The sequence below is a fragment of the Oryx dammah genome, unplaced genomic scaffold (genome assembly GCF_014754425.2).
Source record: "Oryx dammah isolate SB20612 unplaced genomic scaffold, SCBI_Odam_1.1 HiC_scaffold_16, whole genome shotgun sequence".
Lineage (NCBI taxonomy): Eukaryota > Metazoa > Chordata > Mammalia > Artiodactyla > Bovidae > Oryx > Oryx dammah.
The window spans coordinates 14,884,755-14,899,862 of NW_024070200.1; the positions used below are offsets into that span (position 1 = coordinate 14,884,755).

Below are 15,108 nucleotides of genomic sequence, written 5' to 3' on the forward strand. Positions count from 1 at the left end.
ATCCAGTGACAATCTAGGTTAAATCAACCCTAATAATTAGTAATGGAAAGCTACTTTGAAGGATAAATCTAAGTTTTGGGTGGAGGGTAAAGTTTCTTTGAAGAGAAGTTGGAGATTTCTATTTATATGTTGGAGAAAGTGAAAGTCACTCACTCAGTCATGTCCAACTCTATGCTCCTCTGTCCATGGAATTCTCCAGGCAAGAATACTGGAGTGGGTAGCCATTCCCTTCTCCAGGGGATCCTCCCAACCCAGGGATCCAACCTGGGTCTCCTGCGTTGCAGGTAGACTCTTTACCGTCTGGGCCACCAGGGAAGCCCATATGTTGGAGATTTCCCCTTAAATTTGCTTTGTTCTTTATCCCCCTTTGATGGAACTAGGGTTTTAAAATAACTTCTGCTCTACCCTAGGTGTAGTTGTGGTTTGTGACATTCTGATTAAAAACATATTTTGATTATTCCCTCATACCTTTTGTCCCCCTCAGCATTCCAATTTCTCTAATAGTGTTTAAGGCTATAAAATTTTTTCCATACTCTCACCTTCAAATTTTTTGATAATCTTGTTTACTTCATACTTTTTCACCCCTCTCCTAGTCACTATTTGGAGGAATAATGTCTTCAATTACCACCATAACAATCAAATACCTATTATCCTTAAATCCTAATCATCTGGGGTCCAGAAGGCATACTTAAATTTCCCTACACATTAATTCCATTACTGACATGAATTACTGCTAAAATAATTTTTAAAAAGATCTGAAAAGTTCATTAGTAAGAGAGAATCTAGGAAACTTGCCTGTACATGAAAGAGGTAGAAAAAATGATTTTTTTATTAGCATGTTCAAGGTAGTCAAGATGTTAACAAACATTTCATTCCTCACAACAACCCTGTGAGGTAGGTATGTCACTGTTTTGTGATAAGCTAGAATTATTCCAAATAAAGTGCAATTCATAAAAGAATAAATCTGCATCAGGAATAATTTTGTTAATGATATCATTTATGTATATGCTAATATTTGTGTTTCTGTATACTTTGATTCATGCAGTAAGGTGTCCCCAGAAAAGTATACTATAAATCAAACCCTATTTAAATACGTGCAGAAACTATTTAAATAAACTCTGGGGTCAGTTAAAAAAAAATAAAATAGATCATTACTTTGAGCAAATACTATGAATATTTCTTTTTTACATGATAAAAAGGCATACTCATCAACGTTGCACTTATATTTATCTGTTCTTCAGTAAGTTTTCTTAACATGGCACCAATGCAGTGTAAGACTTAATTTACTGAATTAAACCTTAGCAATTTGGTAAATGGCAGTGAATTGTGATGCTGTGTAGAAATCTCCAAATATATTGCACTCAATCTCAACCCCAAACCTAGGGACAGCCACACTGGAAACACTAAAATAAATGATGATAGATTTCAAAAAGTATTTTCCCTTGAGAACATTACTTATTACTTTTCCTTTAAATTTCAAAAGGAAGAGAGATCCTAGGTCTTTGAAAAGAAACATAACATTCTGATAACTACACACTTTCCGTAATTTATACTGCAAATCAAAGAAAGTTTCATGGTATCAATTTACTATTATTAAGGCAGCACACAGATGTTACCCCCAAAACCTAAGTATTTTTTCCTCTCTGCCAATGTGACTTACTAGGAAGAGAAAGACAACTGACCTTTGAACAACATGGGTTTGAACTGTGTGGGTCCACTTATACAGGTATTTTTTTGAGTAAACATATACTGTGGTACTACATGATCCAAAGTTGTCTGAATCCAAGGATGTGGAACCACAGGTATGGAGGGACAACTGTAAAGTTACATGGGGCAATTTTGGCTGTTTGGGGGATCAGGGCCCTAGCCCCCGAGTTGTTCAAGAGTCAACTGTATTCTCAGGCACCCAGTTTCTTTTAAGTACATGTTTAAAGTACATTTCCATTGTTCATTCAACATTAGTAAACATACAGTTTGCCTGACACTTTTTATAGCTGTCTTATCTGCAAAATAAATTTTTATTAGAGAACCTCTATTACATTTAAACATTAGTTATATAATTTATTTGAGTAAAAATAAGCTTAATTAAGCTTGGAGCTTAGTTAACACTTAAAATCCACTGCTAGGTTTTTAATACTTTAGCAAGTAAAGTTATTTGCCATTATAAAGAAATAATTCAAGTCCAGAGAAACATTCTTACCAAAGTATTTTTAAAAAATTGCTGCAGGGACATTAGGCAAGTCAGGTAAAATAGACTAAACCATCTCTAAGTTGTACATTCAAATCCAAACTAGATCCAGTAGTGCACTTTGGATTATAATGAGGTAGGGCAAATAAATACAGCCAGGTATTTTGAACTGTTAAATTTATATAAACTGATAACTTATTTATACCCAGGTTTTATTTGGATATCCAAAAGGAAAAATTGAGAATTCAAATGATGAAGTATTTTCTCAGATTCAAAAACAGAATTGTAAAAAAAACTTTGAGATACATATAAATAAAAAATACAAATGCTACAAGATATATTTTATTTCAACATAAAATATGCTTGTATAAAAATAACCTGGGATTAAGAAAAAAGAAATACAAACATTTTTGCATAGATTCTCTATATAAAACATTTACCTGGGGCTAAACACTAGAAAATACACCTCTGAAACTAATATAGTTGAACTATTTCCTTGGATACCAAGTATATACAAAACAAAAGCCCTTCATCTGGGGGAGCATGGGCAGGAGGGAAAACAATGTAATTTAGCATCAGTCTATATTTATTTCTCTGTTGCTCGAATATAAACTAATGATGACAAGAGGAGAAACTCTGGGGGTTTATTTAACAAAATTAAATTCACATTTCTGAGGCCATCATAGTGCATCCAATGTCCATCAATTTGAAAGGCTGCAGAATAATGATGTTCCTCTTTGTTAAACAATGTGGCACCTTCCAACAAATACCTGCAAATTAAATGACAAAGTGTGGCAGAAAATCACAGTACTTTGTTCTTACAAGAAAACATTCCTTACATTCTTCAGTTCAGTCGCTCAGTCGTGTCTGACTCTTCGCGACCGTTAAGAATGTAACCCTTACATTCTTAACTAAGGAATAAGATTATTTGCATTCTGTTATCTGAAAAAAGACATTCATCTGTTAAAAAAAATGTACTATAATTGGTAATTTGGAGCATGATGTTTAAGAATTTAAAAAATGATACATTTTTAAGGGCATTATTTTAATAGATTAACTCATGAACTGCATGGTTCTATTATATAAGAGAAAACACAAGAAAATGTTTAAAGGCAAAAAATTAAAAGAACCCCTTATATCTTAATTTGGATTTAGTAATATTTTATGTTTAAATGACCTCATACTATACACTACTTTGGCCTGAAATAAAGTAATGGCCAGCCAGTATTTACTGTTTCCTAAGTCTTAGGTACTATCCTAAACACTTTAGACACTGTTACCTCTGTTCTATAGATAAGAAGACTGATGTGTAAACAGGTTGCTCCTGGATCAGCATCACATCACTTGAAAGGTAGGGCTGGGATTGGAACCCAGTTCAGTCTATCCTATAGTCTAAGCACCTAACCACTATGTACACTGTCAGCAACTGACTCCCTGTAGTATATTCTGATCTTATTTAGGATACATAAATTTAGAGATACCTTTGATTTTTTTTTTAACAATATGTATTTCCTTAAGGACTCGTCAAAATCATGATAGAATAGTAGAAAAATATAAATAAAATTCTTTTGTCATGTAAAACAAACAAAAAGCACCTACTTGTGATCAGATAAATCCAAGTAATAGGGGACATATGCGAGATCTTCAGATTTCCAATGCTGCATATTTAAGACAACAAAAGGGGGTGCCCCGTGGCAGAACACTCTTTGGGAAAATTCTCTTAAGCCACCACACCTAAAATTGAAAATAGGCATGAACTTTATTACACTTGAGACAAAGCTGCCTTTTATCACTCTGAGTTGTCTTTATCACTTAATTTCATAATAAGCATATTATCTATTTTAGGTATGGGAAAATTGTATGACTGTATTAATACTGTATATACCTAAGTCTCAGAGTTTATAAGCTGAGTCTATATATAAGAAAATGACATTTTTAAAACTCCAAGAAAAGCTAACTATGTTTATCTCAGCTTATAAAAGCATGTAGTCTTTTGAACTGACAGAAAAGTTTTTATTCAGAAAAAAGGTTTTCTTTCTTTAGGCTGGTTTCAAATGAGAATAATGGCAGAGAGGCAATAAGATGATTCTTACAGTCTTCTTTAGACTAAATAAAATTCCCTGATTGGTTCCTTTTGCCATTACGATGCAGCAGATTCTCTTTTCCAAGTAGCACCAGGTATTAAGCATATGAATTAAAATAATCTCAATTAACCGGAATGCTCAGGGGACAGTATTTTGGTGGACAAATACTGACAAAACTAAGTTATCTGAAAACCATTTTGTTTCAATATTTGTTGCAAAAATACACCTAGTTCACTTTCTGGACTTAAGTACAATTAACTGAAGGTATTTTATTCTTTCCTTCTTTTGTGATTAATTAGGTGTAAGATCATCCTTCTAAATATTAATTCTCCTTGTACAATACTGTAGATATAAAAATTTAAGAGGCTGGGGTGAATATGTTCTGCCCCTTTGGATTTCCTTTTTCTTTTCTTTAACTAGGTTAAACTTTTTGGTTGTCATTTACTGCTTTCTCACTGACTCAATGGACATGAGTCTGAGTAAACTCCAGGAGTTGGTGATGGACAGGAAGGCCTGGTGTGCTGCAGTCCATGGGGTTGCAAAGAGTCGGACACGACTGAGCGACTGAACTAAACATAAATGAGGAGTACAGGAAAAAAATCCAGTTAATTGAGGGTCCAGATTAGCTGGGTTCCGCTTAAGCAAGCTTTTATTGTACCTACTCAGCAGTGGGGGAAAAAAAGGCATTTGCTTTGTATTCATCAAGCAACTGCAGCACAGCATAAAATGGTATAGTAAACTAGAAGGTGTCAAGATTCCAAAAATATAAGGCTTCCTAAATACTTGTGAGTTGCAGTTTCATAACGAGCGTACCAATCCAGGTTTCTTTATAAGAAACACAGAAATACTTTCATCTTAAGTGTCTATCATATACTCACCCATGCTCTTCACACAGTTCAATCCTGGAACAGAATAACTCATCCACAGCCAGTCGTATCAAGTTTCCATGTGGAATTTCTTGGGGAGGACTATAACAATTGCAAAACGCATGTAAGAAATGCTTCAGCATTTTACATGTAATTATATTAATGTTGCTCAGTTGCAAAGTCGTGTCTGACTCTTTGTAACCCCATGGACTGCAGCCTGCCAGGCTCCTCTGTCCACGGGGTTTTCCAGGCAAGAATACTGGAGTGGGTAGATACTTTCTTCTCCAGGGGATCTTCCTGTCCCAGGGATTGAACCCATGTCTCCTGCTCAGCAGGTGAATTTTTTACCGCTGAGCCACCAGGGAAGCCCAAAGATATTATGTGGATAACAAATTTGACAAGTCATCCATTATTTGTAAAGCACATATAAAAGTATAACCTCTGTTATTCATCTTTGCATTTCTTATAGATAGTATAGAAACCAGTTGAACTTAATAAACATTAATGCATGAAACTTTCTAAGAAACATTAAATATGTCTGTAAACTGATCCTGAGACACACAGTTGTTACTTTAAAAATTTCTGATAGGATTAAATAGAGTGGATCCTGGTCCTGATGTAAGAAAGCAGGATCCAGAATTAGGAGAGCACCTGATTAGTTACCTGACTCAATGTTAGTGAGAGCCACTCTTGGCCTCAGTTTCCTGATTTGTTAAAAAAAAAACTTTTCCTACATACTTCAGAGGTTGTTTATGACAGGATTAGAAAATAGGCAAAAGCCTATAAAGTTATATAGAGTATAATAAAAACTATTTATTAAGAGAGGCACAAAATGCTAGTATTAATATAGAGCTGTAAATACTTCATTATAGTTTCAAAACATATGTAAGTGTTTTTTTTTTAAAAAGACAAATTTCTGAAGCACTTTTTAAAAGTCCATTATGATTTAACAGTAACAACTTTTTCCCTGATGGAAGTTTCAAAATCAACATCATCCTATCAGCAAAACAGCAAAATGGCCCAAGTGTATTTCAGAACAAGAGAAACATTAATTGGTAGCCTCTATAAAGAATAACAGATCTTCTGCTTTCCCATTATCCTAAGTATAATGCTATAATATTAAACTAAATATGCTATACAGAAAACAGGAATATAATAAGTTTGGGTATGTGACGTACAATCTCACAAGGGAACAATCTGTTAGGCAGTTTTTTTCCTGGACCACAGGGCCAAGGATGCTTTCTGACAAAAATGTGTTTGGATCTGTTTTTCTGTCCTGTTTCCACTGCCCCCCGCAACCTCCACACTGGCAATTATCCCTTTTCCAGCTCATGCGCCCTTGGGGCTTTAATGTTGCCCAATACTCCACTAGGGCTTGCCAGTTTGGCCTTCCTGTCATTTTACCAGCTTGAAGGCCTTCCTTTTCTCCCCTCAGCAGCTATCAGTACCTTTCTAGCCAATAAAAAATTTCCTTACATCTGTATCCTTTTCAGGTATGAATACTCCCAAGTTTGAGATTTCTGTCTCTAAGTATGCCCTGGCCATGACATGGAGTACTTTCAATCTTCCTGTTCATGTAGAACGAGCCTACCTGACAGGGCTCTATTCAGAGAGGGAAACATTTCAATATAGTACTAAGTGTGGCTGGAGAGGCTAAATCTGCGACACAAGGAATTATCTTCCTAGCCATATTAGTAATTTCTGAGTTAGAGGAAAACATTGTGCATACTGAGTAGGTCATTATTTTGCAAGTGAAATAGTTATCCATTGGTTTTGTAAATCCTGACATGTTTAGACATAATAGAAGAGTAATATTTTTTTTATCATGAACCCACTGAAGTCTTGCATTTGCCTGGCTTCTTTATATATAAGTTGTTGCACACAGGGTCTGTACATTAAGTACTTTGACTATATCTATCTATCTACCTGTTTTCCTATCTATCCATATCATGCATTATCCATACTACTTTTGCTAAAAGTGACAAAACAGACTTTAGAGCAACTTACTTTATATTAATTGTGCGTTGCTGATCTTCCTGCACTCGAGTGGGGCATCGCCAGTTGGAACAGTAACTCTCTTGTATGGTTGACATGAGATTTTCGAGATTTTTTGTAAAATTATCATGTTCATTCCCAAACAAATCAATTATTAATGAAGCTTTATGAACTTCAGACTTGTATTGCTGTTTTTCCATTTTGTCCCAAATCCAAAGTAGCTTCACTGTTGTAAAACTGTAGGTGTCCATTAAATAAAGAAAACAGTCTACAAACTCTCTACCTAAATGAAGAGAGAGTTCCCGGGGGAAATTTTCATTTTCATTGAGAATGACATAGAGTAACATCAAGAATCCATCTATGGTGCAGGTATTTTTCAGTCTTATTTCAACATAGAGTGGTGTACAGGAGACTGCTTTGCGGCCAGCTTTGATCGTAAAAACACCTCCCCAAGGAAGAACAGGCCTCCAAAATGAGCGATCTTGGTTATAGTTATTTTTAATTGATGCTTTGATCTCTTCAAACAGTGTCTTCATCCTGCATTTTAAAGGTTTAAGATAGTACTTGTAAATTTGTGACTTTATCTTTTAAATGCATGTTGTATGTTTAAATGAAAATAGAACTATCTAAAGATTAAATTAAGTTTGGTTAGATAGACTCCTAAAGGAACAAAAAAATTTTAAAACAATTCAGGCATGAGCCAGTTTTTCAGCAATATGAATGGTCTCTGGAAAGACCATTTAAGAAGTTGTAACCTTTTTTTGAAATACAGAATAGTCATTTGATGGCCCTTTTTATTAATTATCAGTTCAGTCGCTCAGTTGTGTCCGACTCTTTGTAACCCCATGGACTGCAGCATGCCAGGCTTCCTTGTCCATCACCAACTCCCGGACCTTGCTCAAACTCATGTCCATTTAGTCGGCAATGCCATCCAACCAATTATGATTGGTTATATTGCAGGTTTTATCACTGACAGAGGATAACCTTGTAATGAAAAAATCCTAAATAAAAATAAAACTATTCAAAGACACAGTCTAAATTTGGTTGAGTGCATTCCTAATGTAAACCTCTTCCTCCAAAATATGAGCTGTGTTTCATTTTCTTGTTAATATGTGTGGTTCTACTTATGAAACTGATATAATGGAATTCTTAGTTGGGGTATAGAGAAAGGCCAACTGGCTCTGAAAGACAACATATGAAGAGTACTGTAATCGTGAGAATTTAATCGTATTAGCACAGCTAAGACAAAAATCATTTCTATGCACTTGGGGATGTTCACTTGCAATTTAGGACAATGCTGCATGCTAAGTTGCTTCAGTTGTGTCCGACTCTGTGCGACCCTATGGACTGTAGTCGGCCAGGCTCCTCTGTCCATGGGATTCTCCAGGCAAGAATACTGGAGTGGGTTGCGATGCCGTTCTCAGGGGATCTTCCTGACCCAGGGATCGAATCTGGGTCTCTTACATCTCCTGCACTGGCAGGCGGGTTCTTTATCACTAGCGCCAGCTGAGAAGGACCATGCCAGATATCCTATAATTTTAAATACAGAGGCCAGGCTGGGACAATCTGGTTCAGAGCTTGGTTTATTATCCTGATTCTTCTCTGCATGTTTTGGGAATGTGGTGTCCTCCTTATTTAAACGGGCACTTATCTTCTTCCCCCACCCTTCTGGTAGAAAGTGAAGAGGAACTAAAAAGCCTCTTGATGAAAGTGAAAGAGGAGAGTGAAAAAGTTGGCTTAAAACTCAACATTCAGAAAACGAAGATCATGGCATCTGGTCCCATCACTTCATGGCAAATAGATGGGGAAACAGTGGAAACAGTGTCAGACTTTATTTTTATGGGCTCCAAAATCACTGCAGATGGTGACTGCAGCCATGAAATTAAAAGACACTTACTCCCTGGAAGGAAAGTTATGACCAACCTAGATAGCACATTCAAAAGCAGAGACATGACATTGCCAACAAAGGTCTGTCTAGTCAAGGCTATGGTTTTTCCAGTGGTCATGTATGGATGTGAGAGTTGGATGGTGAAGAAAGCTGAGTGCTGAAGAATTGATGCCTTTGAACTGTGGTGTTGGAGAAGACTCTTGAGAGTCCCTTGGACTGCCAGGAGATCCAACCAGTCCATTCTAAAGGAGATCAGTCTTGGGTGTTCTTTGGAAGGACTGATGCTAAAGCTGAAACTACAATACTTTGGCCACCTGATGCGAAGAGTTGACTCATTGGAAAAGACTCTGATGCTGGGAGGGATTGGAGGCAGGAGGAGAAGGGGACGACCGAGGATGAGATGGCTGGATGGCATCACGGACTCGATGGACGTGAGTCTGAGTGAACTCCGGGAGTTGGTGATGGACAGGGAGGCCTGGCGTGCTGCGATTCATGGGGTCGCAGGGAGTCAGACACGACTGAGCGACTGGACTGAAGTGAACTATCTTCCCCCCAACCTTGAGGATAACTAAGAGCTTGGTTTTAAAGTCACTGACAGTATTCTAATAAACTTGTTGGTGTGATATGTATGTATATAAAGCAAAATTGAAAAAAATTAAAGAATGAGGTCCTAATGAAACTGAGTTGAAAAACATTGCTTTACTTTATTTGGAACAAACAAATGTCTAAACTAAAAACATCACAGGGTTTTCCAATATGTTTCATGTTTTGCATTTTCATGAAAGCATATTTTCATGAAAACGGGAAGCATCTGAGGAGAAGACAGAAATTAGTGACTGAGGTCAGTGTCTTATTTTGATCATAGTTTCAAGTGCCACATCCAAGCACAGTATGAATCCAACTCTCAATGCTGCAGACCTATGTGTTTTGTGCGGGAAATTAAGTTCAAACTTATTTTCTAACACCAGCAAACTAAAAATTCAGTTTTACCACACACACACAGTATTTCTGACTTAGGCAAGATATTGTGGACTCTAAAATATTCAACACTATATTTAGTCTGAAGTGTAGATGTTTATATATAGTTGCTAACATGCTGGCTCTAGTCAACCACTTAGGAATAAGAGGGAGTGGCAAATTTACAGCCAAGGAAACACAAACTCAGTTTCTGCTTAATGAAGAAGAAATGTTTCAGAACATATTCTTTTAAAAAATCACAAGGTATTTAAATATTTAAAACATGAAAATAACGTTCCTCATGGTTTGACTGATTTCTGTGGCATTTTAAAGAACTTTGTAGCAAGGTCATATGATTAAGAGCCTGAGTTCAGATCCTTAAATATTGCATTAGAAAGGAACTGTAAATTTCTGTAGTATTTCTTGCCAAATTATCTTTTAGACATGACTAAATAAGCACTGCTCTGGAAAGCAAGTTGCACTCTAAGAGAATTAAACATATATTTTATAACTACATATATATATTTAAAAATATATATACACACATAAAATGATTTCTCTAGGCTTTTTCTGGGGAAAACAAAAGGAGATAAAAGAGGATTGAAAGAACTAAAGGACACTTATTCTAGCTTCTGCAGTACCGTGGTGATTTGTTCTAAAGTAAATTACGATAAAAGCGACTAAAAAAGACCAAAAAACGTGCAAAGAACTTTACTTAAAATTGTCTTTTAAGTTTTGGCCACACTGTCAAAAACACTGTTTCGTTAGACAGTGATTTGTAAGTCCTGGAGAATTACTGGCTTTATTTTCCTGCCTCAATAGGCCCCCTAGTTTGAACAAACCAGGAAAACTCCCTAGACTTTTATTTCCTTAGCAAAAAACGACACCTTTTGCGGTCGTTTCCAAGGGTGACACGCTGGTCATGAGGGCCAGACCATTTACCCAAAGCATTGAATACCAGACACCCTAAGAGTTCGGGGGTCCTGAAGGTCCCCTCCCGAGTCAGCGCCCCCAAATACTCGAGAAAGCGGCCCGCGGTCCCGGTCGAAGCAGCGCGGGGCTGGGTACGCGGTGGGCTCCCACCTCCACCCCGCCCACCCCGCCCACCCCGGCCCCGGCCCCGGCCCGCAGCTCCCGGGAAGGCCCGGCACTGAAGGCTGGCCCTAGACTGCGGGTGGATCCCAGAACCCGGAGCCGGTGAAGGCGCTGGGCATCCCCTGCCCGCATTCGAGCAGTGGCCCCGCTGAGCGCCCGGGACTGCGGGTAATGGGCAAGAGGGCCGGGCCGCGGAAGGCGTCCGGCCAGTCTCCGTCCACCAGGAAGCCGACTTTTCGTACCTCCCCGGGGACCGAAGACCGCCGGTGCCGCCGCACCCGTCGCCGCCGCCGCTTGCTCATGGAGAGTCCGTGCCGCCGCCGCCGCCGCCGCCTCATCTACTAGCACCGCCGGCTGTTTCGGCCTCCCCCGGTGTGAGCGCTGGGCTCCGGTACGGCCTCCATCGCACCCGCCGCGGCGGGAGCCAGAGCAGCTCCAGCGCCCAGGCCCGATCCGACCGGACCCACCGAGCCAGGACCGCGGGACGCGTAGCTTCTTATTACGGAGGAAGATTCGGCCTGACCTCCTCCCCCCTCCCCCCAACCCCGGGACCTTGTCTCCAGCTGCCTGACGCCGCTGCTGCGCACGCGCGAAGAGAACCCTGTCAAATGTGCGTGTGTAGGGTGTGTATACAGCATCCGGATTCACCCAATGGGTACCAGGATCAGGTGCAGGGGGCGGGACCTCGCAGAAAGGGGCGGTGTTCCAGTGTTAGAAAGTGGGTGGGGCAGCCGGGAGTGGGCAGGGTTTGCACGGAGGCGGAGCGTTGTTGGTAAACCAGCTTGGCTTTTAGGGGTTTGTACCATTTTAGGACTTTATTTGATTTTGGTTTACTTCTGCTTCTGGGTTTTTCAAGTTCCTAAGTCAAGAAATGAAAGCTTTGTTTTCTTTGTAAGCTAAAGTTATTCAAACTTTTGATTTAAGTATGTATTTAAGGAAAATTGAGTTAGTGTGTTAAATACTCTTTTTAGTGTTCAGGGTATTAATTGGCCAATTTGCTGTAATTTACAATGGACGCTAATAACATTTAAAAAAATTAGGGCTTCCCAGGTAGCATGGTAAAGAATACGCCTGCAAATGCAGGAGACATCAGGAGATGAGGGTTCAATCCCTGGGTCGAGAAAATCCCCTGGAGAAGGAAATGGCAACCCGCTCCTGTATTCTTGAACTTCCTGGAAAAGTCCATGGACAGAGGGGCCTAGTGGGCTATAGTCTATGGGGTCACAAAGAGTCGGATACGACTCAGCACGGACGCAAACATGGACATATATATATAAAGCAAAAATAGATAGACCTAAGGGAGAAATACTTGAACTATAATCATAGTAGACTCTAATATAGAGGTGGTAACTGAGACTTTATCACAGTTTTTTCAGTAGTCTTCCCTGGTGGCCAACCCGGTAAAGAATCTGCCAGCAATGCAGGAGGCCTAGGTTCGAAGACCTAGGTCGGGAAGATCCCTTGGAAACACTATTCTTGCTTGGGAAATTCCTTGGATAGAGGAGCCTGGAGGGCTACAGTCCATGGGGTGTCTGCAAGACTGAGGGAATAACACTTTCACTTTCTCAGTTACAGAAACACTAGACAAATGATCAGAAACAGCATAGGAGGGCTTAACAAAATAATGAACTAATTTGACTATAGATACTGATATGAATATTGATATAGGGAATATTTATTAATGACATATATAACCCCCAAATGGAGTACTTCACTAAAACAAAAAGATACTGCTATATTCAAGTGCAGAAATAAACTTCACAATCAGAATGAAGTCATACACAAAAGAACACAGGCTGTATGACTCCCATTATAGAAAGTTTAAAAGCAGGCAAAATTAACTGGTGCTGTTAATTTTGGTGCAGTCAGGGTAGTTGACCTTTGGAGGATATGCCTGTAATGAGGCAAGAGAGTGGCCTTCTGGAGGATGGATAATATTCTGTTTTTTGATCTGGTTGCTAGTTATAGCTGTTCTGATTATAGCTCTCTTTATTTTGTAAGAAAGAAAGAAAGTGAAGTCGCTCAGTCGTGTCCGACTCTGCAACCCCGTGGACTGTAGCCCGCCAGGCTCCTCTGTCCATGGGATTCTCCAGGCAAGAATACTGGAGTGGGTTGCCATTTCCTTCTCCAGGAGATCTTCCCAACCCAGGGACTGAACCCCGGGTCTCCTGCATTGCAGGCAGACGCTTTATCCTCTGAGCCAAACTACTTACAATTTTTTCACTTTTTATATATGTTTCATTTCAATAAAGATGTGCTTAAAAACAAAAAAATTAGATAGCTTTGGCCCCATTACAGAGATGAAAAAATTGAGTTTTGGACCTGAGAAAGCCAAACACATTTTGACAGCTGGAAATTGAAACTAGAGCCTCTTAATACTAGAGTCTGCTAACACAACCACTATTCATGTTCTTTAGGTCCTAGTTCTTGTATCCTCTGGTAAAGAGTCAAAGCCCACGTGACTCTGCTTCCGGAGAACACAGGCCATCCTGGAAAATTACCTCCACCTGCAGTTAGAAATGGGGATGCTGTTGAGATACTCCCCATCTTGCCAGTGCAACCAAACATGATTGTCTGGAAAGTGAAGCTCAACCTCCAGAATACACAATGCACAGAGCTCAAAGCCACCCAGCACATCAGTGTGGTACCCAGTCACAGCTGAGTCTGGCAGAGACTTGGACACCTCTTAACTGATTTAACGGTCAGCTTGATTATGGCAGAGACCTTTCTTTTGGACCTCTCTCAAGGAGTCTAGTAATGGTAGGATGAAACTTTTGGGAGAGAAGCTTGACTCACTCAAGGTAATTAATTACTGCTGGTGGAGTTGGGAAGAAATGGATACCTCTCAGAGCACAGGGGAAGAAAGAGATTCTGCCCAAAAAGAAAGAATTAATAATTCTGAAAAAACCTGCTCTTTTTAGTCACCTGGTTTTATTATTTCCTGTGACAATTTACAGGTGAAGAAACTGAGGCGCGGATGCATGAAGTAGCAAGTGTGTCTGTATTGGAATTCACATACAAAATGTTCACTCTCAATATTAAAGCTATCTTGCAAGGAGAAAGCCCTTTAAAAATGTTTATAAGTGTGGATTATGTGTTTAATTGACAATCTCTCACAAGACATAGCATTCATTTTATACTGATTGGCTCATTCTCTTACCAAAAACAGATCTAATAGTGCAGTTGTTACCATTTCTGGAGAATAGCCGGGAGATGGCTCATTCGGGAGATGGCTCATTAAACTCTGCTGAAGCTTGGCTAGACAGGGGAAGTATGGATTCCTGGCATACTTGGATAATTTACTACCCTCACTGAATCCTTTATCCAAGATTTCCTTTCTGTTCCTTTTAAAATCGGACAGCGGAGCTGCAGTCTTTTTAGACAGCTTTATTGAGATATAATTGACATGTAATATATGGAACATATTTAGAGAGTATAAATTGGTAAATTTTTAATATATGTATACCCCTTTTAAATCACTATAATCAAGTGAATAAATCGATCATCCTCCAGTTTCCTCACACCCTTTTGTGATTCTCTTATTCCTCCCTGCCTACCACACCTAAGCAACCACTGTTTTACTTTCTGTCATTATAGATTCATTTGCCTTTTCTAAACTTTTACATAAATGAATATGTAAAAGTATGTATTTATAATATTTTTTTTCGGCGGTGGGGGGGTAGTCTGGCTTCATTTCCTCAGTGTCATTATCTTGATATTCATTCATGTCGTTTTGTGTACAGTAGTTTATTCTTTTGTATTGATAAGTGTATTCCATTATATGGATGCACTGCAGTTTATCATCTGTTGATGGACATTTGAGTTGTGTCTAGTTTGGGGCTATTACCAATGAAGTTGCTATGAACATTTGTGTACAAGTCTTTGTATGGACATATATTCCCTTTTTTTTTTTGTTGGATAAAAATCTAGAAATGGAATGGTTAGATCATAGGCAGATGTATGTTTAACTTTCTAAGGAACTGCTAAGTTATTTTCCAGAGTGGTTGAACCATTTTACATTCCCATCAGAAGTGA

The 15,108-nt window shown here is 38.8% G+C and overlaps 1 protein-coding gene across 3 annotated transcripts; it reads right to left on the minus strand.

Moving 5' to 3' along the window:
* Positions 1 to 807: 807 nt before the first annotated feature.
* CUNH14orf28 (chromosome unknown C14orf28 homolog) lies at positions 808 to 11,614 on the minus strand. Of its 3 annotated transcripts, none has more exons than XM_040256696.1 (5): positions 11,316 to 11,614; positions 7,146 to 7,670; positions 5,151 to 5,240; positions 3,788 to 3,922; positions 808 to 2,958 (listed from the first exon to the last, which is right to left on the minus strand). In XM_040256696.1, the coding sequence occupies exons 2-5, from the start codon at positions 7,667 to 7,669 to the stop codon at positions 2,775 to 2,777; spliced, it is 933 nt and encodes a 310-aa protein (XP_040112630.1). In that variant the 5' UTR covers position 7,670; positions 11,316 to 11,614; the 3' UTR covers positions 808 to 2,774. The 3 variants fall into 3 exon arrangements, with proteins under 3 accessions (XP_040112630.1, XP_040112631.1, XP_040112632.1); XM_040256698.1 differs by lacking the exon at positions 808 to 2,958 and adding an exon at positions 3,073 to 3,148; XM_040256697.1 differs by lacking the exon at positions 5,151 to 5,240 and having other exon boundaries at positions 11,316 to 11,591.
* Between the last annotated feature and the right edge of the window lie 3,494 nt (positions 11,615 to 15,108).